This window comes from Pristiophorus japonicus, chromosome 2, assembly GCF_044704955.1.
Source record: "Pristiophorus japonicus isolate sPriJap1 chromosome 2, sPriJap1.hap1, whole genome shotgun sequence".
Classification (NCBI taxonomy): Eukaryota; Metazoa; Chordata; class Chondrichthyes; family Pristiophoridae; genus Pristiophorus; species Pristiophorus japonicus.
In genome coordinates this window covers 40,475,903-40,501,986 of record NC_091978.1, presented here as the reverse complement: position 1 = coordinate 40,501,986, position 26,084 = coordinate 40,475,903, and the positions used below count along the sequence as shown (strand labels likewise).

At 44.1% G+C, this 26,084-nt stretch overlaps 1 protein-coding gene across 1 annotated transcript in view; it reads right to left on the bottom strand.

Moving 5' to 3' along the window:
- Positions 1–7,153: 7,153 nt before the first annotated feature.
- Positions 7,154–26,084, bottom strand: part of maea (macrophage erythroblast attacher, E3 ubiquitin ligase) — a 221,144-nt gene continuing 202,213 nt past the window's right edge. Inside the window, exons 6-9 of the mRNA XM_070866887.1 lie at positions 22,858–22,966; positions 15,232–15,365; positions 10,325–10,520; positions 7,154–7,919 (exon numbers count right to left, since the gene is read on the bottom strand). Of these exons, the coding sequence (XP_070722988.1) occupies positions 7,824–7,919; positions 10,325–10,520; positions 15,232–15,365; positions 22,858–22,966 (535 nt within the window). The 3' untranslated portion in view covers positions 7,154–7,823. The remainder of the gene's footprint in view (positions 7,920–10,324; positions 10,521–15,231; positions 15,366–22,857; positions 22,967–26,084) is intronic.

The following is a 26,084-nucleotide window of genomic DNA, read 5'->3' as shown; positions in this document are numbered from 1 at the left end:
CATACAATAATAGCGTCTCCCTGGTCAGCAGGTTTGATTATGATGTCAGAGGTGGACTTGAGAGAAGAAAGTGCAGAGAGAGATAGATTTAGTGAGTGAGGGAAGTGAATAAACTGACACAGCCAATGTCATGCCAGCAGTTCTCAATGAAGAGGTCGAGAGGGTAAGAGCAGAGAGGGAAATTTGGTCCAGGTAGAGCAAGAATTCTGAAGACAGGTGAAGCTTACTGACTAAAAAAAGTGAGCATGGGGCAAAGGTGGCGGATGAAGAACTCAGCATCATATCAAGCTTGATATTCACTGAGATGGGGGTCAGAAGAAAGTGAAAGGAAAGAGAGATCAAGAGAGGCGATAGTATCCAAGAGTAATTGAAACCTGCGGCCCTTGCCACCTGAGAGGAAGAAAACAAATTTTATTAAAGCACCGGATGAGGTGAAGAATTAAATGGATCTGAGGAGCAAGACTGTTCTGGAATAAAGTCGGTGCTGCTGAAGAGGAAGGTCAAGAGCGTGAAGCTGTAAGAGCAGAGGTTAGAGTGACACTGACTATCATGGAAGATATGTGACCATGGGTGGATCTGAAACAGGGTGGAATTAAAGCTGGAATCCATGAGAAATGAGTTTGAGTTGTAGACCATTGCTGAGAAACGAGATGTGAAAATGAGTTTTTATGTTATGCATTGTTAATTATAGTAGTATAAATATTGAGATACCAACACTTGTAAATTGGGTGTCGCTCCTAAGGAGTATAAAAGTTAGTAGTTTTTCAGAGCACAGAGTGGTCTGCATAGAGAGAGTGGACTTAAGCAGAGTGGTTTATTTGAGAATTTGGAAAGAGTGAGAATTTCTGGTAATTATTGGGTAAGTAGAAGCTGTACGTAGTGAAATCTAGTTTAACATTTTGATTTAAACCTAGAACTTTAAACTGCAGTTAACAGAAGTTGCCTTCCAGTGGCAGTTAACTGTCAGTCAGCTGTAAATGTTTGCCTTAAATAGGTGTTAATCACAGAGAACAGAGGTGCTTAGTCAATACTTATAAATTGGGAGTAGCTGCTAAGAGTATAAAAGTCAAGTTTTTCAGAGCAGAGTGGTCTGCACAGAGAGGTCTTAAACAGAGTGGACTTATGCAGTGGTTTATTTGGAAATTTGTTAATATTAGGGTTATGCTTGAACTGCATAAAACACTGGTTAGGTCACAGCTGGAGTACTTTGTGCAGTTCTGGTCACCACATTACAGGAAAAATGTGATTGCACTGGAAAGGATGCAGAGGTTTACAAGAATGTTGTCTGGACTGGAGAATTTTGGCTGAGGAAAGATTGGAGATGCTCAGTCTGTTTTCTTTGGAACAGAGGAGGCTAAGGGGAGACCTGATTGAAGTGTATAAAATTATGAGGGGCCTGGATGGAAAGGACCCGTTTCCCTTGGCAGAGGGGTCAACAACCAGGGGGCATTGATTTAAAGTAATTGTGGTGAAGTTTATATGAGATATGAGGGGAAATGTCTTCACCCAGAGGTGGTGGGGGTCTGGAACTCACTACCTGAAGGGGTGGTAGAGGCAAAAACCCTCACCGCATTTAAAAGATACTTGGATGTGCATTTAAAGTGCCGTAACCTACAGGGCCACGGACCAAGAGCTGGTGAGAGGTGACAGGTTATGGACTGATGGACAGGGGGATGTTAGTGAGTGAGGGGAGATAGGTGTTGAGGATCAAGTGGGAGATATTACAAGCCCACAAGAGAATGTTAGGTAGGCAAAGAATCACAAGGGCACAATAGGGACATATATGCTTTTGTCAGGTGGGTGCTGGCAAGCAGGTGGCAGTATTAGGAAAACAACAGTGACATTGGTAGGGTTAGGAAGACCAGAAATAGAGAGACGGTAATATTTTAGGGACTAAGGGCGAAGCATGATATTGGTGGGTATTCAGGGCAACAAAGGTGCCAGAGGGCCATATGAGCATAGCAGAAAAAGATACAATGGGTGAGGGGTTAAGGGAAATATTGGATAAGTTGATGAGGATATTAATGGGCCAAATTATAATGTTCTGAAACCAGAGTTAGTTATTACAAATCGGGTTGAGAACAAAAGGGGAATGTTCGGCACTCGAGTGATATTAGGGAGGCAAAGGCACCATTACCGGGGAAGAACCAAATGGGGGCTAGGAGCTAATTCCATATATAGCCCTGCATTGCCTCCTCCCCTGGCAGTGTGACCCTACTCCCAACAATAAAACTATGTGGCTGCCACTATCCCTCCCCAGTACCACTCTTCAATCCAACTCACAGTAACAAATATTTAAAAATTCATTAAAAAATATTCCCACCCAGACCCAACTGTACCTGCAGTTCAAAAAGAAAAATATTCCTAATCCATTTCCGCCACCTCCATTAGCGGCAAGACAGCTGAAAGCATGGCCGCCAATGCTGGAGCGATTAAAATTGGGGATGCACAAAAGACCAGAATTAGAAGAGCTCGAGATCTCAAAGCTTGTAGGGCTGGAGGAGGCTACAGAGATAGGGAGGGGCGAGGCAACGGAGGGATTTGAAAACGAGGATGTATTTTTTTTACTGGGAGCCAGTGAAGGTCAGCAAGCATAGGAGTGATGGGTGAATGAGATTTGAAACGAGTTAAGATACATGCAGCAGTATTTTCGATGATCACAAGTTTATGTAGGGTGGAAGATAGGAGGCCGACCAGGAGTGCATTAGAAGAGTCAAATCTAGAGGTAAAAAAGTCATGAATACATAAAAAATAGCAGTTAATAAATGTATATATGCATTAAATGCCCACCCCCATTACCAGTGAATTCCAACTGTTTTTATTTAATTACAATTTTTTTCAAAACCAATTCCATTAAATAATCACTCCTCCAAATTAATTAATAAATTTGAATAGAAACCCCCAATATTTTTATCAATTTTCAGAGAATTGCTCCAACTATCTGACAACGTATCAGGAAAGCCACTAGTAATTTAATAATTATCTAAAACATGGAATCAGTATGAAACAAATTTCCCTGAAACACTATTGTAAATACACGATTATAAATTGATTACAACTTTTGCTTTTAGTATTTCACTGTTACATGTTGAGTCAATTGGCCACTAGAGTGTACTGTTTCATGGGATTTATTTTTGCACACTAATTTCTGAATTACTACTGTTAGATATTGATTCATAATGGGAGGTGGTGATGTAAGAGTATGGGACTTTGGCTGAAAAGTATGATTCTGTGAGCATGAATGTGTCCAGCTGCTGTGTGACGGCTCTGCCAATGTTGGCACCAGTCCCCAGATGTTAGTGAGAAGGACTTTGCAGGTCCACTGGGCTGAGCGTCCCTTCGTCATGTCCAGATTCGGTGCAGAGATCGCAGCCGAGAAGTTTGTTCTTGCTATTCTTTGTAGCTGTTTCATACAAACAAAACTACTTCAGAGGACAGTTAAGAATGAAATGCAGCAATAAAAATGAATATAACTGACAAGTCACAAAATATTATACAAGAATTAAATGTGATAATAGCAAACATCTATAGGGGGCGGCGTATGTCTGTGTGCACACGATTTTGACAACTAAACAAGCCAATGAAAATTTGCGCTTAGTCTCTGGCAATATTCCAACGATAACGTCATTAAATAATTTGTCCAGAGTGCTGTGTGCGTGGAACCTTGGCTTGAAACTGACCTGGGTCACACGCTGTATTCATCAGTGGGAGAAAGTGAATGAAGCTGAGTTGCTGCAGTTGCACAAAAACACAGACTCACTGTTCTTCACGATAAGTTTAACTGGCTCAAATGGTAAATATAATGCAACATGATAAAGTGGTTATGAATCTAACTAGAAGGCGTTGAGCCTTTTCACAAGAGGATCCTACCAATGTCAAAGTAGAGGATGGAGGGGGTGGAGAAATTGGATAGAATAAAAATAGATAAAGTGGTACTGAAAAGATTGGCAGCGCTCAAGGTGTAAAAGTCACGGATGCGTCTATTTGTACTGCCAAAATGGCCACCTTGTCTGATTGGCTCTCCAATTTCACTGCACCTATTGCTGATTATCCTCCAAAGGGGACCAAGCATACCTTGAATTTTCAGTGGACTGTGCAATTGGAACCGCCCAGCCCAAGTTTTGACTTGTCTTCGCAAATTGTAAGTCGATCCATTTTGACTTCAGAAGCCACATAGATCTCCCCAAAAGCCACTAAGTGCCAGCCGAAGTCCCTTGCCCCAGCGCATCCCTCCCCCAGCATAAGTGCCTGCCAACCCCAGCTGAAGTCTCTTCCCCCAGCGCAAGTGCATGACTCCCCCACCGTCAGCCCTAGTAGCTGCCAATAACCACTGAAATAATGTAAAAATAGTAATGACATTTATTGACAATAAAAGACAAACAAGTTGCATTGCACAAAACTCAAGTTCAGCAGCTCAGTAGGTCGGAGGCTCAGTGGCTCGGTAGCTCAAACAAGCAAAAATCATACTACAAAACAAGCAAATGCGGTCGTGCAGGGTTCGGTCAGGGGCTCAGCGGCAGGCTCGGGGGCTCAGCAGAAGCAGGCTCGGTCGGGGCTCAGTGGAAGAAGCAGGCTCGGTCTGTCGGAGGAGCAGGCTTGCGGAGGATCAGCGGGATCAGCAGGCTCGGTCTGTCGGAGGAGCAGGCTTGCGGAGGATCAGCGGGATCAGCAGGCTCGGTCTGTCGGAGGAGCAGGCTTGCGGAGGATCAGAGGGATCAGCAGGCTCGGTCTGTCGGAGCAGCAGGCCCGGTTGGTCGGAGAAGCAGGCTCGCGGAGGATCAGCAGCACACGTGGAACAACGTGGTCGGACTGATTGCAGGGCCCCAGATCCGTGTGGGAGTCATCGGGGGAGGAGTTTTGAGAGGACACAGGCGCAGAAGGACAGAAAAAGGGCAGTACAAATAGACACTCCGAAAAGTCACCCGGTTCGGATGAGATGCATCCGAGGTTACTGAGGGAAGTACATGTCGAGCTACAATACGCGGACGACGCCTGCATCTGCACACATACAGAGGATGAACTCACTTCAGGAGTGGAAGCAGGTCTTCCTCGATTCCGAGGGACTGCCTATGATGATGATGTGAAGATAACAGAGGCTCTAGCCACAATCTTTCAATCCTGCTTGAAGGTGGGAGTGGTGCTAGAGGACTGGAGGGTTGCAAATGTTACATCTGCGTTCAAAAAAGGGGAGAGGGATAAACCCAGTAAACTACAGGCCAGTCAGCCCAACCAGCCAGCCAGTCAATAGTGGGGAAACTTCTCGGGACCATAATCCAGGCCAAGATTAATTGTTACTTGGAAGAACATGTATTAATAGATTTGTTGAAAGCAAAAATGTAACTGGACCAGCCAGATAAATACTGTGGCAACTAGAGCAGGTCAGAGGCTGGGTATTCTGCGGCGAGTGTCTCACCTCCTGACTCCCCAAAGCCTTTCCACCACAAACAAGGCACAAGTCAGGTGTGTGAGGGAACACTCCCCACTTGCCTAGAGGGGTGGAGATGGGAGAAAGATAAGACAAAATGTTTTATTAACAGGAGTTATGATCTAATCTGGAATGCACAGCCTGAAAGGGTGGTACAAGCAGATTCAATAGTAACTTTCAACGATATATAATATAATATATATATATTTATTTGAAAAAGAAGAAAATTGTAAGGTTATGGGGAATGTGCAGGGGAGTGGGAATAATTGGATAATTCTCTCAGAGCCGGCACAGGCAGCATGGGACGAATGGCCTCCTTCTGTGCTGCATGATTCTATGATTAATGTTACTGGGCTATTGATAGTAACTACAGGTTTAAAAATGACATTACCCCAACACATGATAGCTAGTATAAATGGAAACCCTGAATGCGCCGCTACAAGCTGTAAGATACTGTAAAGAAGGGCCGGCACAGGCTCTGCAATGCTGCTAATTGGACACTCCTTGAAAGAACAAACTTACATTTATATAGCACCCTTTCATGTGCTCAGGACATCCGAAAGTGTATTTACAGTTGTAGCGTAGGGAAAGATGGGAGTCAATTTGCACACAGCAATTGCTCCACAAACAGCAATGCACTAAATGACCAGTTAATCTGTTTTTGGTGTTGGTTGAGGGATAGATGTTAGCCAGGATACTGGGAGAATCTCTTGCTTTTCTTTGACTAGTTCCTTGGGATCTTTTACTAGTTCCTTGGGATCTTTTACGACCACATGAACAGACAGATGGGATCTCAGCTTAACATCTTGTCCGAATTACGACACCTCCACCAATGCAGCATTCCCTCAGTACTGCATTTAAGTTTCAGCCTCGATGATATCCTGCAGTGTGGCTGTAAGCTATGACCTACAAAAGCAAGAGGGCCCGAGGAAAACTTATCTTTGCTGATGTTCAGAGATGACCCAGCTTTCTTGACTGCTATCTCGTGAACCACAAACCCCACCCTCAATTATCATTTCCTCCCACTTGCCCCATATACACATATGCATTCTGTTTATATCTGGATTGACAAAAAAAACATTCCAAGCCAGCAAGTGTTGCAGGTACAGTTTACGTACAGGGTGGGGAAATTCAATGATTGGATCAGGATACAGTGTAGAATCTACTGCCAAAAAAAAGCATCATGGACCACATTTAAATCTCCTAACTGCCACTATCGTCCTATGGGCCTATTTCAAATTAATCCTAGCTGTTGGCTTCAGTATGCTACCTTTCTCTTGGCTGAGGATAATGCATGGCAACCAAGGGAAACAGGAGGAAATTTCTTCTGCCTTCTTGATGGCTCTATGAGTAAACATACTATGTGTAAACATACTATGTGGTATAACACTCAGCCAATCTAACTCAATTAGCCTTGTAACCTTAAGTTGGGGAGGGAATGAAACAATCTGCTTTGGATCACTAACTAGTAGCTTGGAAATGAATGCATAGGGTTGTAAAAGCCCATTGGCTCTCTCCCTCCCAAATTCACACAAAAATGGTCATTTACGAGTGCTATGGGGGACTGGCAGTGTTCAAAACCATATCCCAGCACAAGTCAATGTCTTTGGGGGGCAGGGGAGTGGGGGGGGAAGAGGGAGGGAAATATGGGTGGGAAAAGTCTCATTCTCAAAATAAAGTTAACTCTGGAACACAACATGTGATCAAATAAAACAAATCAAAACCAGGTTTTATTTGATTTTTTTTTAATTAACAACTGCTTCCAACCTTCTTAATTTTTAGGCTACAATCTAAATATGTGCATGCATAAATAGTGCTAAAATGTAAGCTTCCTGGAATTTCCAAACTCTAGTACTTGGAACGTTATCACAATTGCCCAAAATATGGTAAGTTTTTGTTCTACAGCTGATCCGGTTAAACTGAAGTATATTAGTGCAAACTACTCTAAAACATTACGACCTGAAAACACTTTTTAAATTGCAGTTGTGCAAGTTATGTAAGTTCTGAAGGCTTGAAATAAGGCAGCCGAACAAGTTCAATATTGTACCCCCAAGCACAACACTAATGCAAGTTACTAAATTTAAACTTACGGATGAAGTACATTTGAAAACTGTCAAAATTCTTCAGATAATGTAAACCACTACAAAACCACGTCAAAGCCTCAATTGTTTTATTTCACCTTTTCAGTACAAACTCTCCTCGAGTTCATCATGAGCTCCTTTTTGTCATCACACAACAGTAAGTGTATTTCTTGTTCCATTTGGATCTTTGGTCGCAAGAGACACACACATCCTACCAATAAAAAGGTGCATTGCCACAGGTAATCAGTGGCCAACAGGCTGAGCCTGACCGACATTATCCTGTGGTTCAGATTCTGGCCTTGCCCCTTTCCACACTTCTACATGATGTATACTTTTTCAGCTTGGGAGAAGTTGTAGACCTCTTTGGTTCTTGGGCAGATGATTTTGTCATCTTGACGAATAGAAAGTAATGACTGAAAGAGAACAAAAATCATTAAGTTTTCAGCAGGCAAACAAATGGGAGAATTAACCACAATATCAACTGGAAGGTAATTCTGGAGGAGGAAACACTGACAAATATATCAGAGAAACATAGAAAATAGGTGCAGGAGTAGGCCATTCAGCCCTTCGAGCCTGCACCACCATTCAACAAGATCATGGCTGATCACCTACCCCAGCACCTCCCCCCACGCCTCCCGACCCCCCCCAGTCCCAAGGACCACATCCAACTCCCTCCCGAACACATCCAATGAACTGGCATCAACAACTCCCCGAGTGAAGAAGCCTCTCCCAATCTCAGCCCCAAACAGCCCCCCCCTACCGGCTCCGAACCCACCCAACACCGGGAACCACTCCCCCCGCACCCAACCCGCCCCGTCCCGTCAGAATCCTTCCCAAATGCCGAACACCCCCGGATGTCGAGCCCCCAGTCCCAGCCACCCCGGAGCCACGCCCCCGCGACACCAACCACACCACATCCACCAACCGCCATCTGCGCAGTCAACCCGTCCACCCCACTCTGAACACTCCCCGCACCGAGGCACAGAACCCCCAGGCCCGCCCCTCCAACACACTTTGCCCCCCCTTGACCTCCGCTGCAATGTGGCCCCTCCTGTCCCCCGCCCTGGGTTTTTCCGCCCCCCCCCCCCACCACTCTCCCCTCCATCCCCCGTCCCCGTCTCCCCTCAACTTCCCTCTGCCTCCCCGCACAGGCTCCCATCATATTACTAGTATGCAGAAGGAGCAAGCTTACTGCACTAAATGGCTCTCTTCATTTTAGGCTTTCTAATGCTGTTATAAGGAAATACATTCTAGAACGCAGTTTGCTTTTCTATAATTAATGAGCTTACATGAATTTTTATTCCTTCAGGGAAGTTACATAGACAATCTTTTGTTGTTTATATAGGTTGCTAACATGATTTTTGGCACTTCCTTTCAAATGGGAGAAGCAAGCAATGGTAAGATAAAACATTAATATCTTGAGATAAGAGAAAGGCATAAACAACAGATGTGATCTTATAGCTACCATATCAACTGCCAAGGCATGCTGGAGTTCATCAACTTTGGGTGTTGAAATAATTGCTAGCAGGATGATATTCTTAGAAGAAATTTCATATCACAAATTCAAAAGATTAAAAATGGAACTAACAGTTTGTTTAGTGAAAAATTCAATTCGTAGGAGGGCATTAACTGTTATGTCTTGTTACCAATTTACTAACTGAATTTCCTGCCAGGGACAATAGCAGCCAGGTTGAATCAGTAAGTCAAGAGACAATCCCTGATAAAATATCTGTATACAGAATACTTGTGTCACGTTCCAACACAAATAAACAAACTCTTTAATATACCATTAAAGTGAAGGCTCTTTGAAATGCTATAGGGGTCTTTCAAATGTAAGCTGTAGAAGCACTTTGCAATGCTTTTATACTGGCCAGAGGCGTTCAATAAAGAGGACTGCAGGTCAGTTTGTTCAGGTGCTGTGAATGATGGTCATGATTAGTGATGTAATGATACTTGCAGGTGATGGACATGTAAAGGTGTCAAGAGATACAGTCTGGCCTCTGCAATTCTTGGTATTTGTTTTCTTCTGAAAGATGTCATAGGATTCATTTCTGGACCATCTGAGTTATCAGAAAATGATCTCAGTCTTTGGTGTGGCAAGTGCCCATTTATGAGACTGGATCATGCCCTGTAAAGGCATCCAATGTGATTTTCTCCACACCCATGAGGGTATTTAAGAGGAAGGATAGAGAAATTTGGGTAACATTAATACCACAATTGCAATGAATTGAGCAAACTCAGTAGCGAGTTTACATTCCTTGTAACTGATGTTGTAATACTTAACAGTTTGCCAAATTTTTTAAAATAAAAACCCTGTTCTTTGGAGAACCACAGGCTTAAAAAGCCACTGGTCTTTTGTTTTCCATCATTCCAATTGTCTCATTTTTCGATTCTTAAATGCCTTTAAGAATTTTTTCCATTGCTTAAATGAGGGGATCAGTTACATGATCCAACAATCAATCCAGTGATGCATCCTTTCTGGCATTTTATGGAGGCTGGCTATTGGGAGTACTGTAGGAGAAGACCAAGCACCTGGTACCTGAGCTGGTTAGTTATCAGGCTAGGCAGTCGAGTGGGATAAATGGACAAAATGTAGGGAATCTACTCATATCATCTCCATTAATAGAAAAATATAATTAAAGTGGGTTTCCAGTTTGGCTTTGGGATAAGTTAAAGGTTTACATTTTTTAAACATTTATACCATTGGTCCTCACATGGACCGCTTCTCTTGCCAATAATGAATTTAAGAGGTTTTAGGCATCACAATCTATTTGAAGGCAAAGACTGATAGGCTACCAAAGAAACATTAGAAACCTACATTGTATCCATACACGTATCCATTAGGTAGCATCATGGGTGGATTATTTTCATTCATAACTTCGCCAGAGATCTTGCAGACCAATCGGGAGTTGGCACAGTGTGCCATCGGCAGAGGTTGTGCAAGCTTGTTCAGAGATTTGCTACAGACAGGGCAGTCTGGGTTTTTAGAGGTGCCATCTTCCTTATAGCACTGTCTGTGGACCACACAGCTCAGGCATATAATATGGTAAGAAATCTTGAATTACTACACTCATCATATACTCTCCATTCTTCCCCCATATTTTTATTTTACTTTTCCGTTCTGCTTTCCTCGCCCACGCTGCCCGCACCTGCCCCCGCAACACCGCTCCACCTCTAATCACACAACCGTCTCCAGTGCAGTGGCTGGGCAACTAATGTTACTCTTAATAGCCTGTGCAAGATGCATGACCGCATTCCAAATGAAACTGCTTTTCAATTTTACATACTCCCTTGCTAGAAGGTATCTGCATTAATACAAAAGAAAAAAAAAAGCAGCTGGTGTTTATTTACATCACACAAAGACGGCATTCCCAGTAGTAGTTTATGGATCTTTGATTATAACAACACCTTGGAATATGCAACTAGCTTGTGTTATGTTTCATGTTGAGTCAATTTTTCTTGCACATGGGTTGAGGTTGGCAGTAATTGCTTCACATTATTATAAAGATCCCCTTTGTATTACTGAATTGCCTCGACTCAAAGGTACCTTGATATGTTGCAGTTCCTGAGGCTATGGAATATATACAATTGATTGAAAGTCACAAATCCTAACTTCATTTCTGCTCTGACTGGGGATGTCTATACAATTGCTGCCTCTAGAAGCAACTGGGAGAACTATTATGTCAGGTGGATCTTTGCCAGCATTAATGTTATTCTATTATAATATATCAGTGCCACCAGAATTGGACTGTTCTTGGCCACAGCACTGTAATTAAAGGAGCACGGTTTACATCGAGAGCTTTCCGGTATGGCACATGCACGAACGAGCAGGATGAGTTACTTGCTATTGCTAATGTCACTGCATACAAAAGGTACTGATCTCCCAGAATACACTTCGATCACCTTTCCCACCCTGAAAGGAATTTACCCAGATTATATGTGGTGTATTTCGATTTCCAGAAGGCATTTGATAACGTGCCACATAAAAGGCTACTGCACGAGATAAAAGCTCACGGTGTTGGGGGTAATATACTAGCATGGATAGCAGATTGGCTAACAGAAAACAGAGAGTCAGAATAAATAGGTCATTTTCCGGTTGGCAAATGGTAACTAGTGGGGAGTCACAGGGATCGGTGCTGGGTCCTCAATAATGACTTGGACGAAGGGACTGAGTATAATGTAGCCAAGTTTGCTGATGATACAAAGATGGGTGGGAAAGCAAGTTGTGAGGAGGACACAAAAAATCTGCAAAGGGATATAGACAGGCTAAGTGAGTAACATTTGGCAGATGAAGTATAATGTGGGAAAGTGTGAGGTTATCCAATTTGGCAGAAAAAAAATGATTTAAATGGGGAGAAATTACAAAATGCTGCAGTAGAGGGACCTGGGGCTCCTTCGGCATGAAACACAAAAAGTGAGTATGCAGGTACAGCAAGTAACCAGGAAGGCAAATGGATTGTTGGCCTGTATCACAAAGGGGATGGAGTATAAAAGCAGGGAAGTCCTGCTGGAACTGGTATTGGTGAGGCCACACCTGGAGTACTGTGTACAGTTTTGGTTACCATATTTAAGGAGGGATAGACTTGCATTGGAGGCAGTTCAGAGAGGTTCGTTAGGTTGATTCCTGAGATGAGAAGAGGTTGACTTATGAAGAAAGGTTGAGCCTATACTCATTAGAGTTTAGAAGAATGAGAGGTGATCTTATTGAAACATATAAGATACTGAGGGGGCTCGACAAGGTAGATGCAGAGGATGTTTCCCCTCATGGGGGAATCTAGAACTAAGGGGCATAATTTCATAAGGGTTCGCCCATTCAGAACTGGGATGAAGAGGAATTTCTTCTCTCAGAGGGTCGTAAATCTGTAGAATTCTCTGTCCCAGAGAGTTGTGGAGGCTGGATCATTGAATATATTTAAGGTGGAGATAGACAGATTTTTGAGCGATTAGGGAGTGAAGGGTTATAGGGAGTGGGCGGGGAAGTGGAGTTGAGGCCAGGATCAGATCAGCCATAATCTTATTAAATGGAGTAGGCTAGAGGGGCCAAATGGCCTACTCTTGCTCCTATTTCTCATGTTCCCTCCTTCCCCCACCGCCCCCCGCAATTCCTCTGCTGGGACAGGCTTGATGATTTTCCTGTCCATCTGTATGTGGAGGTTATCTGTTCAATTTCCAGTGCATTTGGAAAGAGGTGACATGATAGGTCCAAGTCAGCATGGATTTGTGAAAGGGAAATCATGCTTGACAAATCTTCTGGAATTTTTTGAGGATGTTTCCAGTAGAGTGGACAAGGGAGAACCAGTTGATGTGGTATATTTGGACTTTCAGAAGGCGTTCGACAAGGTCCCACACAAGAGATTGATGTGCAAAGTTAATGCACATGGGATTGGGGGTAGTGTGCTGACATGGATTGAGAACTGGTTGTCAGACAGGAAGCAAAGAGTAGGAGTAAATGGGTACTTTTCAGAATGGCAGGCAGTGACTAGTGGGGTACCGCAAGGTTCTGTGCTGGGGCCCCAGCTGTTTACACTGTACATTAATGATTTAGATGAGGGGATTAAATGTAGTATCTCCAAATTTGCGGATGACACTAAGTTGGGTGGCAGTGTGAGCTGCGAGGAGGATGCTGTGAGGCTGCAGAGCGACTTGGATAGGTTAGGTGAGTGGGCAAATGCATGGCAGATGAAGTATAATGTGGATAAGTGTGAGGTTACCCACTTTGGTGGTAAAAACAGAGAGACAGACTATTATCTGAATGGTGACAGATTAGGAAAAGGGGAGGTGCAAAGAGACCTGGGTGTCGTGGTACACCAGTCATTGAAGGTTGGCATGCAGGTGCAGCAGGCGGTTAAGAAAGCAAATGGCATGTTGGCCTTCATAGCAAGGGGATTTGAGTACAGGGGCAGGGAGGTGTTGCTACAGTTGTACAGGGCATTGGTGAGGCCACACCTGGAGTATTGTGTACAGTTTTGGTCTCCTAACCTGAGGAAGGACATTCTTGCTATTGAGGGAGTGCAGCGAAGGTTCACCAGACTGATTCCCGGGATGGCGGGACTGACCTATCAAGAAAGACTGGATCAACTGGGCTTGTATTCACTGGAGTTCAGAAGAATGAGAGGGGACCTCATAGAAACATTTAAAATTCTGACGGGGTTAGACAGGTTAGATGCAGGAAGAATGTTCCCAATGTTGGGGAAGTCCAGAACCAGAGTACAGTCTAAGGATAAGGGGTAAGCCATTTAGGACCGAGATGCGGAGGAACTTCTTCACCCAGAGAGTGGTGAACCTGTGGAATTCTCTGCCACAGAAAGTTGTTGAGGCCAATTCACTAAATATATTCAAAAAGGAGTTAGATGAGGTCCTTACTACGAGGGGGATCAAGGGGTATGGCGAGAAAGCAGGAAGGGGGTACTGAAGTTGAATGTTCAGCCATGAACTCATTGAATGGCGGTGCAGGCTCGAAGGGCCGAATGGCCTACTCCTGCATCTATTTTCTATGTTTCTATGTTTCTATTAGCTCCAGCACCATGTTTGCCTTAATATTTAATATTTGGCCTCAAGCCTACCACCTTGTTCTTGTGCTAGATAAATTGTGGCCCTCGACTTTTAACCACCATAACCCCTTGGGCCTCACCCCAACACTGTGACACATGCCTCACCCCTCCACATTCACTGCTCCATTAATTAATTATTGGTCTGCCTGTTGTTGTTCAGGGAATCCTCTAATTGGGAATTCCACTATCTCAATATTCTTAGTATTCTTGGAATTTTAAGCAATGGCCCAGAAATCCCGGTTTCTCCTTCCCACAGGCATTCGACTGGATTCTAGAAAAAAGCAACGCACCTACCTGAAGCAGATGCGCCCACGCGAGATCCCGGTCCTGAGGCTTCCCCTGACTGCGCATCGCAGTCCATGCACGTCAGGACGTGCGCAGGCCTTGAGCCACATGGCTCTGGGCAGCCAATCTGGTATAGTATATTCTCATTCATAATAATGGAAACTCCGTAAGTTGGAGTTCCCATTATTATGAATGAGAAACAGCCCACAAAACACACATAACCAATAATAAAATATAAATAAAATGCACAACATATTTTTATTAATTTAAATTAGTTATTTATGAATTTTAAAAATATATATTTTTCCAATTTTTTTTTTCAAAAGCTTTATTATTATTATTATGGTTTAAAATAAACTTAGCAGAGTGGGGATGATTTTTAAACAATAAAATGTGCTTTTAAAATTTTATTTTACAATGTTTTTGTGTGTTTTAAGACTCTTACGCCTGTAAACGTAGGCTATGCGGCTGCTTTTATCAGGCACAAATTTTGAGAACATTTGCTGGGCAAGATATGGACAAATACCGCAATCTTGTCCTTGCAAATGTCCTCGCTCCCGAGATGTCGACGATCTGTCAAGCTCCAGCTTGACAGATCAGAAAAGCCGGTTTTCAGCGCATGCGCATTACACGTTGAAAACCGGCTTTTGTGATGCCTTCCCGGGTCCTTAGAAATGTCGTTATGGACCCGGGGAGGCCAGGATTTCTGCCCCAATATCCCATAGAACCATGCAGAAGCGAAGATTTTAAAAGTTGGATACTTATGGCAATCTAAGATCTGTAAGGTTAGATGTTTCTGAAAGCAACTAAACTTTTATTGTAACTAGACAATTTTAGACACTGATACTGAGACTTGAAAGGATTATCATTTCAACTTGTAAAAGGATACGGTGTTTTTATCGCTGACAGTCCTGCTTGGAGTGTTATAGTGAAGACAGAGCTGTTTCCAAGTTGGTGAAGTCTGTAGTTGTCATATCTGAACTGCTGAATAAGCATCTTCCATCGAGCTGGGTCCAAAAGATCCTGCAATGGAAACAGAAGGATTTGACTCTTGTATTAAAATAAAACCTGCTCCCAAACTTCTGCAGTTTGAGGGCATTCGAAGCAAAAATGAGAACGACTCAACTCAATGACTGCTTTGAAAAACACATCTTCCCCTCCCCTCCTCTTTCAGTATTCCGAAGGGACCGGTCCGTCCCTCCGCAACATAGAAACATAGAAAATAGGAGCAGGAGTAGGCCATTCGGCCCTTCGAGCCTGCACCACCATTCAATGAGTTCAGGGCTGAACACCCCAGTAATTCCTCAATCATCCTCAACAATCTTTCCCCTCCCAACGCAAGCGCAGGAGATGCAACACCTTCCCTTTTACCTCCTCCCTTCCCACCATCCAGGGCCCCAAACACTCCTTCCAGGTGAGACAGTGATTTACTAGGATTTCTTTCAATTTAGTATACTGTATCCGCTGCTCACAATGTGGTCTTCTCTATATTGGGGAGACCAAATGCAGATTGGGTGATAACTTTGCGGAACGCCGCCATTCAGTCTGCAAGCGTGACCGAGCTTCCAGCCACCTGTCACTTTAATTCTCCGTTCCACCCCACTTTGATCTTTCTGTATTTCCTGCACTGTTCCAATGAAGCTCAATGTAAGTTCGAGGAACAGCGCCTCATCTTCTGATGAGGCACTTTACAGCCTACGGGATGCAACATCAAATTCAACATTTCCAAGATCATAACATCTGCCCCCATTTTTTCGCACGGCAGCTGTTGATTCTGCTATTCCCATTTACACCTCCTCTAGACCCATCTTTTGTTTCTTTACTTAACCCATTACCATCTCCTTTTGCTTTGCACCATCATCCCTTTTGTTATTTAAGCTCTCCTGCCTTCCACACCATCATAAACCTTCTCTTTCGTTCTTCCCTCCCCTCCTCCCTTTCCCTGCCTCTGTACTTGCTTAAAACCTGATGCATCTCTAACTTGTTCCAGTTCTGACGACAGGTCATCGACCTGAAACGTTAACTGTTTCTCTCCTGGACTGCTGAGTATTTCCAGCATTTTCGGTTTTTATTTCAGATTTCCAGCATTCGTAGTATTTTGCTTTTGTCAGAGTGCTCCACAGAACAGTTGTAAAATGTAGATCGCAAGCAGCAAGGGAAAAAAAGGGGAACAGAAAGTAGGAGATGATGACAGCATGGTTAAAGAGAGTTTTATTTAAGTATCTTTTGAAAGTAAAGATGGAGGGGGCAAGGTAGAGTTGATTTGGGGTGGACTATCAGGAGAGCTGATATGTCCTTACTACACAGTACAAATGCACACGAGGCCCATACTAGAGAGAAGGTCACTCTGTGGCCAGTCCTTTATTAAGCCAGCACTGAAGTGGAGAAGATGAGTGGAGCTTCCCCTTTTATACCTGAAAGTCCAGGTTAGGAGTGTCTCCCACAAGTTCACCATTTAGTGGTCAGTGTTCTCACGGTGTACAACTTAGGTCAGTTTATACATGGATTACAATGACAGTAGAATACATGACATCACCTCCCCCGCAAAGTCTTATTAGGATCACAGGTTAAGTCTCTCTGGTGGTTTACGCTCCCTTGTACAGCGCCTGAGTTGGGGCTCCGGTTGTTGGGTGCTGGTCTGAGTGTCTGCTGTTTGCGGTGCCTCAGGCCTGTCCGGACTGCCCACAGTGACTGGGCTCTCCTCCACTTGGTACCGGTGTTCGGTCACCTGTGGTGGAGTGAACTCTACATCGTGTTCTTCCTCTGCTTCTTCTATGGGGTTGCTGAACCTCCTTTTTGTTTGATCCACATGTTTGCGGCAGATTTATCCATTGGTAAGTTTAACTACCAGAATCCTATTCCCCTCTTTGGAAATCACAGTGCTTGTGAGCCATTTGGGCCCTGCAGCCCGGTTGAGGACAAAGACAGGGTCATTGACATCAATACATCGTGCCCTCGCATTCCCGTCATGGTAGTCACATTGTGACCAGCGCCTGCTCTCAACAATTTCTTTCATGGTGGGGTGTACAAAGGATAACCTGTTTTTTGTGTCCTTTTCATTAGCAGCTCTGCGGGTGGAACCGCTGTGAGCGAGTGTGGTCGGGATCTATTGGCCAACAGGAGGTGTGATAAGCGGCTTTGTAGGGAACTCCCTTGGATTCTGAGCATCCAGTTTGATTATCTGCACTGCTCATTCCGCCTGGCCGTTTGAGGCCGGCTTGAATGGTGCCGTTCTGACATGGTTGATACCATTTCCTGCCATGAAGTCCTGGAATTCAATGCTTGTAAAGCACGGGCCATTGTCACTGACCAAGACGTCGGTAGACCATTGGTGGCGAACATTGCCCATAGACTTTCTCACGTGGCAAAGGATGTGCTTGAATTTAAAATATCACACTCGATCCATTTGGAGTAGGCGTCTACGACAACCAAAAACATTTTTCCCATGAAAGAACCTGCGTAGTCCACATGGATGCGTGACCATGGCTGGGCGGGCCAGGACCAGGGGCTAAGGGGGGCTTCCCTGGGCGCATTGCCCAGCTGGACACATGTGTTGCACCTGCAAACACAAAGTTCCAGGTCTGCATCTATCCCTGGCCACCAAACGTGTGACCTGGCAATTGCCTTCATCAAGACAATGCCCAGGTGCTCATTGTGGAGTTCTCAGATGAACGCCTCTCTGCCCATCTGGGGCATGACTACTCGGTTTCCCCATATTAGGCAATCGGCCTGAATCGAGTGTTCATCCTTGCGCCTGTGAAATGGTTTAAATTCCTCAAGGCATGCCCCGTATGTGGCTGCCTAGTCCTCATTCAGGACACATTTCTAGACTAAAGGTAGTAGCGGGTCTCTATCTGTCCAGACTTTGATCTGATGGGCTGTCACGGGTTTCGCTTTCGAAAGCTTCAACAGCCATGACCATCTCAGCAGTATGCTCGGTTGCCCCCTCATTGTTGGCTAGTGGGAGCCTGCTGAGTGCATCGGCGCAGTTTTTGGTGCCCGGTCAGTGCCGAATTGTCTAGTAATAGGCGGCTAACATGAGCGCCCACCTCTGTATGCGGGCCGACGCATTTGCATTTATGGCCTTGTTGTCAGCCAAAAGAGACGTTAGGGGTTTGTAATCTGTCTCCAGCTCAAATTTCCTGTCAAACAGGTACTGATGCATTTTCTTTTACTGCATAGACACATGCAAGCGTTTCCTTTTCTACCATCCCATAGCCCCTCTTTCTGCCTGGGACAGACTTCTGGAGGCATAAGCTACCGGCTGTAACTGGCCTATGGCATTGACATGCTGCAACACACACCCGACACCATAGGACGAAGCATCGCACGTTAAAACAAGTTTCTTACATGGGTCATATAGAATTAACAGATTGTTGGAGCATAACAAATTGTATGCTCTGTCAAAAGCCCTTTCCTGGCTGTCCCCCCAGACCCATTCGCGACCTTTGTGTAGGAGCACATGTAGCGGCTCTAACAGCGTGCTCAATTTGGGAAGAAAGTTACCAAAATAGTTCAGGAGCCCCAGGAATGAACGCAGCTCCGTCGTGTTACGGGGTCTGGGTGCTCTCTGGATCACTTCCGTTTTGGACGCAGGAGGTCTGATCCTGTCTGCTGCTACCCTCATCCCCAGGAATTCTACCTCTGGAGCTAGGAAGACGCACTTCGCCTTTTTCAGTCGCAGACCTACCCGGTCCAGTCTGCGTAGCACCTCCTCCAGGTTGGGGAGGTGTTCTTCAGTATCGCAACCCGTGATGAGGATGTCGTCTTGAAAAACCACCGTCCCTGGAATCGACTTGAGGAGACTTTCCATGTTTCGTTGAAAGATCGCGACGGCCGAGCGAATCCCGAATGGACATCTGTTGTAGTCAAACAACCCCTTGTGTGTTGTGATGGTGGTCAGCTTCTTTGACTCACTCGCCAGCTCCTGGGTCCTGTAAGCGGAGGTCAGGTTCAATTTTGAAAAAGGTTTGCCACCGGATAGCGTTGCAAAAAGGTCCTCCGCTCCCGGTAGCGGGTACTGGTCTTGGAGTGACACCTGATTGATGGTGGCCTTGTAATCGCCACATATCCTGACCGACCCATCCGTCTTGTGCACCAGCACAATCGGGCTTGACCAGTCACTGAATTCGACTGGCGAGATGATGCCTTCCCTCAGCAGACAGTCCAATTCGCCTTCTATCTTTTCCCGCATCACGTACGGCACCGCTCTGGCCTTGTGGTGTACTGGTCTAGCATCCGGGTTTATGTGAATCACTACCTTGGTCCCCATGAAAAAGCCAATGCCAGGTTGAAAGAGTGAGTCAAATTTGTCCAGGACCTGTGAGCATGATACTCGCTCCACAGAAGAAATTGCATTGATATCGTCCCATTTCCAGTTCATGACAGCAAGTCAACTCCTCCCCAGCAGTGCGGGACCGTCCCCTGGGACAATCCAGAGTGGCAACCTGTTCTCCGAATCTTTGTGGGTCATGACTACAGTGGCGCTGCCTAGCACCGGAATGATCTCCTTTGTATATGTCCGTAGCTGTGCGTCAATCGGCAATAATTTTGGCCTCCCGGCCTTGGACGCCCACAACTTGTCGAACTGTTTGATACTGATCAGGGACTGGCTGGCCCCCGTGTCTAGCTCCATCGATACTGGGATGCCATTGAGGAGCACGATCATCATTATCGGTGGCGTCCTGGCGTATGAACTGTATATGTGCTCCACATGAACTCTCTGAACTTCAGCTTCCAGCGATTTCCCCCAGTGTCCATTTGGCCTTGTAGGGCTTACATCGGGCCCGTCCTCCTCGTACATCAACCTGGCTGCAGGCTTCCTGCACACATGCGCCAAGTGACTGCTGACGTTGCAGTTTCTGCAGGTATATTGCTGATATCTGCAAGCTCTGGTTATGTGTTTGCCTCCACACCTCCAACATGAGCCGTTGTTGGAAACAAAAGGTCCATTACCAGTCGATCGTCTCCGACTGTCTTTGTAACTGTCCTTAAAACACACCATTGACAGGTGTTGATGGCCCCATTGCTGGCCGCATTGTCCCTTGCGATGGCATGAATCGCCATTCAGCTAGCCATTGTCTCTGTTGAATTCCCCCTTTGGGTTCGACTACATGCTCGGGTATGTCCAATTGCCTCTGTCTGCGTGGAGAACTGTGTGCCGCGTTAACAATGTTGACTCCCTGTCCATTTGCTGCATTTAAACCAAGATTTTTGTCAAACATCATTCTGGTCTCTTCCTCCCCTGAGATAAATGTCTGGGCCATCAAAGCCACCGTTTCCAGGGTCAAGTCTTTGGTCTCAATCAGTTTCCTGAAAACCCCAGTGTGCCCGATGCCCTCAATAATAAAGTCTCGCAGCATCTCCGCTCTGCATGCATCTAGGAACTTACATAGGCTTGCCAGTCGCCGGAGGTTTGCCACAAAGTCTGGAACGCTTTGCCCTTCTCACCGCCGGTGCGTGTAAAACCGGTGTCTCGCCATGTGCTGCTGCTCGCCGGCTTAAAGTGTTCCCCGATCAACTTACTGAGCTCTGGCAAAGTCTTGTCCACCGGCTTCTCTGGCGCTAGAAGGTCCTTCATCAGGGAGTACGGCCTGGATCCACAAACCATCAGAGATGAGCCCTGCATTTATCGGCCGAATCCTGTCCCAGCTATTCTTTAGTGACGAAACTTTGCCGTAGTCTCTCAATAAAATCGTCCCAATCATCAATACAGTACCTGTCGTCTGTGCTGCTCGTGGCCATGCTCGCATGGTTTAAATCCCAGTTTCTCGTCGCCAATGATATGTCCTTACTATACAGAACAAATGCACACGAGGCCCATACTAGAGAGAGGTGGTCACTCTGTGACCAGTCCTTTATTAGCCAGCACTGAAGTGGAGAAGATGGGTGCAGCTTCCCCTTTTATACCTGAAGGTCCAGGTTAGGACTGTCTCCCACAAGTTCACCACCTAGTGGTCAGTGTTCTCGCGGTGTACAACTTAGGTTAGTTTATGCATGGATTACAATGACAGTAGGATACATGACAAGAGCAAGGAATTACGAGTAAGCTAGTGTCAGAAAAACTACAGTGTAACTCTAATTTTGGACCTGGTCTTTCATAATGAATGCACTTGTACAAGAAAGTAGACAATACGGAAGATCAATCCCAAGAAAATAAAGAATATTTCGGTTGCAAGCACCACATACCCTTTCTCAGTGAAGACAAGAGCTCAGTAATGTGCTCTGATTACCATTGTCACACCGTAGTTTCTGCCACATTTTAGGAAGGACATGAAGGCTTTGGAGAGGGTACAGAAAAGACTGACGAAAATGGTTCCAGGGTTGAGGCATTACTGTTGTGTGGATAGACTGGAGAAGCTGGGTTTGTTCTCCTTACAGCAAAGGCGGCTAAGAGGAGATTTGATAGAGGTGTTTAAAATCATGAAGGGTTTAAGATAGAGTAAATAAAGAGAAAATGTTTCTAATGGCTGATAATTAGAGGGCACAGATTTAAGGTGATTGGCAAAAAAAGCCAGAGGGGATATGAGAACATAATAATGAGCCTGCTCCGCAATTCAGTATCATGGCGAATCGTCAACCTTAACTCCACTTTTCCACCCGATCTCCATATCCCTTGATTCCCCTCGAGTCCAAAAATCTATCTAACTCGGCCTTGAATATGGTCAATGACTCAGCTTCCACACCCCTTTGGAGTAGAGAATTTCAAAAGTTCACAACCCTGAGTGAAGAAATTCCTCCTCATCTCAGTCTTAAATGGCCGACCCCTTATCCTGAGACGATGCCTCCTAGTTCTAGACTCTCCAGCTGGGAAAACAACCGCTCAGCATCTCCCCTGCCAATCTCCCTCCGAATCTTATATGATGCAATGAGATTCCCCGTCACTCTTCTAAACTCCAGACAATATCGTCCCAATCTGCTCAATCTCTCCTCATAGGTCAACTCTTATCCCAGGGATCAATCTCGTGAACCTTGAGGAAAAACTTTTTTATGCAGCGAGTGGCTAGGATTTGGAATACACTGCCTGATAGGGTGATGGATACAGATTAAATAGTAGCCTTCAAATGGGAATTGGATAGACACTCGAAGATGAAAAAATTGCAAGTATATTTGAGAAGAGTGGGGGAGTGGGACTAACTGGATTGCTCTTTGAAAGAGCCGGCACAGACTCGATGGGCTGAATGGCTTCCTTCTATGCTGGACTATTCTATACAAGAGTGGCCTACAGTATGATCTCAGTTTTTCGCTCCCAGAGTTATTGCATGCCCTGATGGCCAAGCTGTATCCCACCATGGTAAATGGGGCTCAGAGCAGATCAAGGTTTTAGGGTAATTTTTCGTGGATTGTAAATCCGCTTGGAATAAATTCATATTTATTACACACATTAAGGGCAACATGCACATTTCTGATATCCTATCATTTTAAAACGCAGATTCTCTAATCCATAATTTATTTGATGTTTAAATGTTTCTCACAAAGACTATAATAATAAGGAAATAAACAAATCAATTCCTACCTTATAAGGTGAAATATGAGTATCTGAGGGAAAAGCCAGCATACCCATTACTTGTCGCACCTCATCCAGCTGTCCTCCTTCAGCTTGACTAAAGTGTCTCCGTGCATGTCTGAATAGAAAAGGAGGAAATAGCAGATGAAGTACTAAAAATTTCAAATACACTCCTTCAATAAAAAATATTGAATTTGTTCATGTTCTACTCATATAATGCCAAATTATTGAATACATATAATACAACGCCAATGTAGAGAAAACATTGCAATTAATTTCAGTCAAGAAGCAAAAGCCTGGCTTGGTATTCGGAGTAATCCCTTTCTGTTCTGAAAGCACTGACTTATGCTAGGGACGAGCACACCAGCTGAGCTGACTTCTGATGCCTCACTGAAGTGACGCCTCACTAAAGTAATTTCTCACTTTGTTCAGTCCTCTGTACATTCATACTAAGAAATATAAACATCAATGTAAGCAGAAGATTATTACTGTGAAAAAACAATGCTAAATAAGATTATTTACTACCAGTCATATCCATTAAATGAAAACACATGGGAGAATTGGAATATATATTACAACATGAAATTTTCCCTCTCACTTTGTTAAAAAAAAAATCATACGTTGGAGCCAGGCAAATTGTTCCAAACTTCATTCACTTTGTGTTCATAATGTGGGGTGAGGTTAACTCACCCTTCAATTTTTCTTGACAGAAAATCAATAAACGTCAACATTCCCTCAAAGACACCTTAAATCACTGTATTGTATTACATATCAGCATAAAAATGTATCAAATAGCAACAAAATGAAAACATTTACGGTCTGTTGCAGTAATTATTGTTGCATTTAAACAGAAAGAACTTTGAGCCTATTAAGAACGGTGGGGTCAAAGATGAAATTACTGGGTGGTAAATATTCCTTGGCGAGAAGATATTTTATTATATATCTCACACAAACACTTTATAAAATTCCTTTTTTAAAAAAAAAGAGATTTGTAAATTTGTGATGTTTGTCTTGGGGGTTTGGCATACTGGGTATTCATACAGCATGAACATAATTATGGTTCAGTATCAAGACTGTAGACATCATCAACCCATTATGTTAACAAGGAGCATGGTAGTGCACAAGATAGATCTCAGTAATACAATACGTCAAGTTTCAGTTACACTATCGGGAGGAAGGGAAGGGAATTATACTGAATTAACAAATGTAGCTTAAAATCAAAATGCTACACTCAAAAGAATGCTTAAATTTAAGCTTCCAGGAGACATGTCTGGGAGCGGTAGCTAAACATCAATCATTAGAAAAATGCAAGGATTTTTTTTGGATTGATTTAAAGTTTATAGAAATTAAGGTTTCTATTACAACATTCTTATAATTTTAAACCCTGTTAAGTTTAGGGTTATGAGGAAGTTAGTAAGCTGACTTTAAGGTAAAATAGTCTCTTCACAAATGTACCAAGTGTAACACTGATAGGTCTCAAAATGCTTGTGTATAATGCATGGACAATTTGCACAATGTCCTGCTTTGCAGATTTATAAATGCACACATGAATTTCTCATTGCAATAATTCAAATTGCAAAGGCAAACATGTAATGGGGACATCTGTGACTACTTTGGATGTGCAGTATTTGTAGTGCAACACAATATTCAACATGACATGTACACAGAAGTGGAAGACTAGGATATATCTCTTTTACTCTAAATTGCACAATACACTGAATTGTTCTAATCTAGCAAATAAATATGAAAGAAACATTACTCAATTTTTTTGACCGTCACTCAAACTGGCAGAAAAGGAGATAGTATATATGAAACACACCACATTATAAAATGGTAACAATAAACCAAGGCTTATTTATGGCTTTCACTTGAAGTTTCAAATGTAACTAGCCTTTTCACTTTTGGAAAGTTCATCCACTTGTACTGCTTTGCTTCATATTTCAATGGAGAATAAAGTGATCTGCACACAGAGGTCTTAAACAGAGTGGTTTATTCAGGAATTTGGAAAGAATGGGAATTCGGAGAGGAGGAGAAGATTAATTTAAAAATTACAAATAGGCAAGTGATATTTCACAGAGGGAGCGGACCTGCGTGGGAGCAGCAGCGGGCAACATTCAAAAGGGACGTCAGAGTTTAAAAGTGACATTGGCACAAAGGAAGTAGCTGATTGGTGAGTGTTTTTTTTCCTCTGTTCAGTTAGTACTTAGTCTTTAAATAAATATTAGTTAAATCAGCTGATTGCTGAGTAGTTGCTGGGTATGTTTTGCTAAGGTTAGAGTTTAGTTCTACTTGATAGTTCCGAGTGCAACTCGAGGGATGGCAGGTCAGCTCAGTCCCGTGAATTGCACATCCTGTGGCATGTGGGAAATCCCGGATGCTTCGCGCAGTCGGGATGTCCATGTGTGCAGGAGGTGTCTCCAGCTGCACCAACTCGAGCTCCGCGTTTTGGAGCTTGAACGGCAGCTGGAGTCACTGAGGTGCATCTGTGAGACTGAGAGCTATGTGGATAGCACGTTTCTAGAGGTGGTCACCCCGCAGGTTCAGTGCTGGGACCCCAGCTATTTACAATATACATTCGTGATTTAGACGAAGGAATTGAATGTAATATCTCCAAGTTTGCAGATGACACTAAGCTGGGTGGCAGTGTAAGTTGTGAGGAGGATACGAAGAGGCTGCAGGGTGACTTGGACAGGTTAGGAGAGTGGGCAAATACATGGCAGATGCAATATAATGTAGATAAATGTGAGGTTATCCACTTTGGTGGTAAAAACAGGAAGGCAGATTATCTGAATGGTGACAAGATTAGGAAAAGGGGAGGTGCAACGAGACCTGGTTGTCATGGTACATCAGTCATTGAAAGTTGGCATACAGGTACAGCAGGCGGTTAAGAAAGTTAATGATATGTTGGCCTTCACAGCGAGAGGATTTGAGTATAGGAGCAGGGAGGTCTTACGACAGTTGGACAGGGCCTTGGTGAGGCCACACCTTGAATATTGTGTGCAGTTTTGGTCCCCTCATCTGAGGAAGGACATTCTTGCTATTGAGGAAGTGCAGCGAAGGTTCACCAGACTGATTCCCGGGATGACAGGACTGACATATGAAGAAAGACTGGATCGACTAGGCTTATATTCACTGGAATTTAAATGAATGAGGGGATCTCATAGAAACATAACATTTTGACAGGATTGGACAGGTTAGATGCAGGAAGAATGTTCCCAATGTTGGGGAAGTCCAGA